This window comes from Meleagris gallopavo, chromosome 2 (genome assembly GCF_000146605.3).
Source record: "Meleagris gallopavo isolate NT-WF06-2002-E0010 breed Aviagen turkey brand Nicholas breeding stock chromosome 2, Turkey_5.1, whole genome shotgun sequence".
Taxonomy (NCBI): Eukaryota; Metazoa; Chordata; class Aves; order Galliformes; family Phasianidae; genus Meleagris; species Meleagris gallopavo.
Window position 1 is genome coordinate 60,941,091 of NC_015012.2, and position 4,360 is coordinate 60,945,450.

The 4,360-nt window shown below is 36.6% G+C and overlaps 1 protein-coding gene across 2 annotated transcripts in view; it reads left to right on the plus strand.

Annotated features, from left to right (window-relative positions):
- The window catches only part of TBC1D32 (TBC1 domain family member 32), an 86,541-nt gene that overhangs the window by 547 nt on the left and 81,634 nt on the right, over nucleotides 1-4,360 (plus strand). For both annotated transcript variants that reach the window (XM_010707431.3, XM_010707432.3), the window contains exon 2: nucleotides 2,100-2,254. In XM_010707431.3, coding sequence (XP_010705733.1) covers nucleotides 2,100-2,254 — 155 coding nt within the window. The remainder of the gene's footprint in view (nucleotides 1-2,099; nucleotides 2,255-4,360) is intronic.

The window sequence follows — 4,360 nt, forward strand, 5'->3', positions numbered from 1 at the left end:
GAGTTCCGTGCGCGGCGGGGCGGGGAGCCGGCCGGTTCTGCCCCGGGGATGGCTCTGCTCTCGTGGCGGGGCCTGGCAGGGCCTGGCTGGGCCGCTCGCAGCTAGGGGCTGCGCGGGACTGGTGGTGCGGGAGGGGACTGGGGCGGAGTGCTCTATACTGTTAGTCACAGTGCGGGGGGAACCTGACGCTTTGAAAAACAAAAGCTGTTTGTATACGTGTTATGAGAAATCTGGTTGCTCCTAAACCTGATGGGCAGTTGAAGTGATTGACGATAAGAAATGGGAGAGGAGGAGGTTCTGATACAATCCGTGTTCCTATGGGGTGCTTCGTTGCTAAACGTCTGGGTTCAGTGTCTTGCTCAGACAAGCAGACAAGGGCTTCTGTGAAATTCCCCTTCGCGTGGATAAACCCAGGCTGCAGCAGGGCACTTCTTTCATCATCCCTCAGACTTTTTGGTTGTAGAGTGATTTCACTGCGGTGAATTTGAACTTTCAAAGCGTGCGCAAACTGGGTTTGGTGTGTTTTAGCTGGGAAGTGATAATTCAGATTTTGCAGGGAAGCAGGTGTGCCTGCTGAACATCCCAAACCACACACTGCTGCGAGTAAATGTTAAGATAAGCAAGTTAGTGCTTATGTAAGTCACATTATACATTTCAAAGGGAGTGAGAGATAAAACTGCAGTATTTCCATAATTTGTCTCCATGAATAATGTGAAAGGTGCTTTGCAGGGATTGCTAACTGGTATTCAAACACCTACACTTCTAAAAATGCCTCCTGGCTCCAAATATCGTGGGAGTTTTGGATGTTTGTTTTTGTTTTTCTTTTCCAGGGGTTTAGGATGATGTTAGGGTCTAAATACAAGATTTATGAGAGTGGTTGGTATAGACCTAAAGTGAATTGACTTTGATTAAATGCCAAGAGACAGTAATTTTTAAGGCAGAGGGACTGCAAACCAGGGAGTTACAAGAATATCACAAAGGATTAGAATTATTATTTTTTTTAATTTATTTTAATACTGTTTCTGGTAAGATGGTTGCACTCATGTTGAATCATGTTTGATCAAAATGAAACGTTTATCAGCTGTACTACTTGCCACAGAGAACTTCAAACTCAGCTACCCTGTACCTTTATTAAAGGGTACCTTCTGAAATTGGAGCTAGATAACTGATTTTTTTTTTCAAGTTTCATGAAGTGATTTATTGCATTGTCACTTCTAAGTGTGCATCTTGTTTATTCACAGGTGTTTGGAGTGTCTTTTGATTGATTCATTTTTTTTTTTCTAAAGTTCTCTAAATCATTCTTCCTCAAATAGATTAGAATATAATTAGTATATAAAGTAGAACTAGCATTAGGGATTTGAAACGTTCCTTGGCATATAAAGAAGTTTAAGCTGTGCATGATTTTAAGCTTATTAAATAGTGAACTAGAAATTGAGGGGTTTTGTTTGGTTGGCAACCCTTGAGAATGCTATCTTCTGTACTTAACATATATTTCCTGCTTCTGCTGCTCTTTGTTTTTCCCAGTAGCTGTAATGTTGAAATGACAGGACTCTGTCAGGTCATTCTGCTATTGATACCATGGGGAAATAAAACATTTATGACAATTTCACCTGATTCTTGTTACTTGCAAAAGCTTCCAGCACCTTCCATGGCAGGCACAGCTCTAGCTCTGAGTGGAGAGAGAGAAAAATCAGAACTGAGCAGCAACAGTACTTGAGTAGGTGGTGAGAGACTTCTAGGTGTTTCTCATCAAGATAGTAATTACATATGTGGAACTTTTTTTTTTTCTTTTCTTTTGTAGTTATGGGGTGGTCTTCACGCAGTTACAAACAAAAGCAAAATACTCAGAATTTTCTTAACGCATTGAGAACGTTGCACTAAGATAACAGAAAACCCATTAAAACTGATTTGGTTATATTGATTCTAGTTAGTTGGAAGATAGGCACTATCAAACGCTTCCTGTTTGTAGTCAGGTGTTTTTATAGCATCACCTCATGCTTTTGATAACAGGCACAAAAATTGAGAGTTTTTGTTGCATCTTAAGGTAAAAATAAAAAAGAAACAATGAAATCATTTTATTCTTAATTTACTTCTTACAGATGTCTCAGTTTACAAATGAAGATGAAGTTCTGTTACAGTCCATGCTTAGACAATTGCTGCAAAGTGTGAAGGAAAAAATCACTGGGGCTCCGTCAGTGGAATGTGCAGAAGAGATTCTCTTGCATTTGGAGGAAACTGATGAAAATTTTCACAAGTAAAAATATTTTTGCTATTTTTAACATTCAGGAGGAAGTAAAATATGTTGAACATGGTATTCATGGAAATTGTTTGCAGTTTGTATCAGTGTGTGAATGAACATGTATGTATTTTTTTACAGAGAGACTCCTGTCAGTAATCAGATTTCAGGAGCTGTTAATTTAGAGAATACAATGAATTCTGACATTTTTTCACTCTTGGTGATACTTTATTTTTACTGTTTATTTTTACATTTACATTTTGTAAATTTCTCATGAACAGCTCCTCAGTTACTACTTAATGCACATGCACTCATATGGTACTAAACAGAAATACAAACAGAAGTTCAAAGAAGTCCTACCTGAAGACTATCAGGATGTTTTTGACACTTGCAAGGCAATATAATTTTGTTTATCAGAATAAAGTAAAATTTTAAAAAGCTACCTGACTTCTATATTTGTTTGTTCTGTGTGGCTTAGTTTACTGAACCTTTGTATTTTTTATCAGTACGTTGTTCCTTAAGTTTACATCTTGCATAAGATAGAAATGCATCATATTTTTTGTTAAGTCAAATGTGAACTTCCATGGTAGTTCCATAAACTTCCACTTCAAACATGTTTGCTTTTCAACTGTGGAGGATTTTTAGGATGCGTCTATGACAAGTCAAGGGAATATCAAGCTTAAGTGATCTTGAAGACATTTTATTATGGACCAGAGTTCTGTGACTTGATTTCTCTTGAGAAAGCTGACTACCTGGTACTTAACCCCTCAGAAATGGAACTATCTGGAATTTGCCAAAATCTGTGTAGTTTTAACTTTGTGTTGTGAGTAGTAGAAGTTATGCAAAAGTAAATAAGTGAAATAGTGAGATTTTGCATAAACTCTTGTTCTGTCATTTTCACACTTTCATCCATTTGTATCTTTCCAAGATATTAAATGCATTAATAGATTTTTAGTTCATTTCAAATTTGTTTTACAAGTTGTATCAGTTCTTTTAATTTGGTAGAAGTCTTTAAGATTTTCAGCACCAAACTTGAGACAAACCTGAGAGTAAAAAGTTTGCTATAGATATATCAAAATTAAAAATGTGCTTTGTAAGCAGCACACTTTCATTTACAGGACATCTACAGTAAAATGAAGAACATGACATTAATTCTATCAATGTTTTTTTCTGAAAAGCTACTAGAAGAATTATCAGGGTGAAAGGGGTAAACTCTACAATTGATGGGAGTAAAAGAATAGTGTTCCAATTCTAAACACTGAAACTATGGCGTCTGTTATTATTTCTGGTATGGTAAAACACTGGGATGCCAACAGATCCTTCATTTTCACAAGGGAGGTTTTAACATAGAATTAATGTATAGTGTGTCAAGTGATGCTTTCAAATGTTCTCTTCAGTGAGAACATTACTTTCTGATGCTGGAGTATTTCTGGAGGTGTTGGAGTCTTTACACGTTCATGACCCACACTTGTATGATTGGGTTTTCATGGAAGTTCAAGGAGGTCATATGGAGCTTTATGACTAGAACAATTAGGAAACTTTCTCCTTGACACTTAAACCATCCATCCAGACTGCAGGCTATTAGCAGCATGTGCTTTTCCCTTGTTCAGCTCTGCATTCTTGTCAGTATTATTTCTGTATCATAGTTACTGTGTGTCAGCATTTTTACCAGGTTTTGAGTACTCATTTCAAACTTTTTCATTGTGATGTGGAAAAGGGAGACAGAGGATCCTCAGAAAGCAAATAAAAAGGAAATTTGAATTAATTTGAAGTTTAAATGCAGTAATAGAAATCAAGAATTTTGGTTTGGTAGATTTTTATTGTATAAATAGCTGGTACAGTTCTGATACATATAAAATTTAAATCTTGGAGTTTTCTTTACAGGTTTTTTTTCTTTTTTTTTTTTCATGCTGGGACTTCCATTGTAAGACTAGCCAGATCAGTGTGACTGACTTCTGCATGAGAAGAAGTATTTTTGAGATGTCTGAAATACTTGTTAGAAAGTATTTTTAAGGTGCAAAAGGTAATTCTAGGATTTCAGGAAGGCATAAACTCAGTGATTGTTGTATATGCCAGAATAAAGCTGTCACTACAAAAGTGTAGACCATGGCAATGTTATTTCAA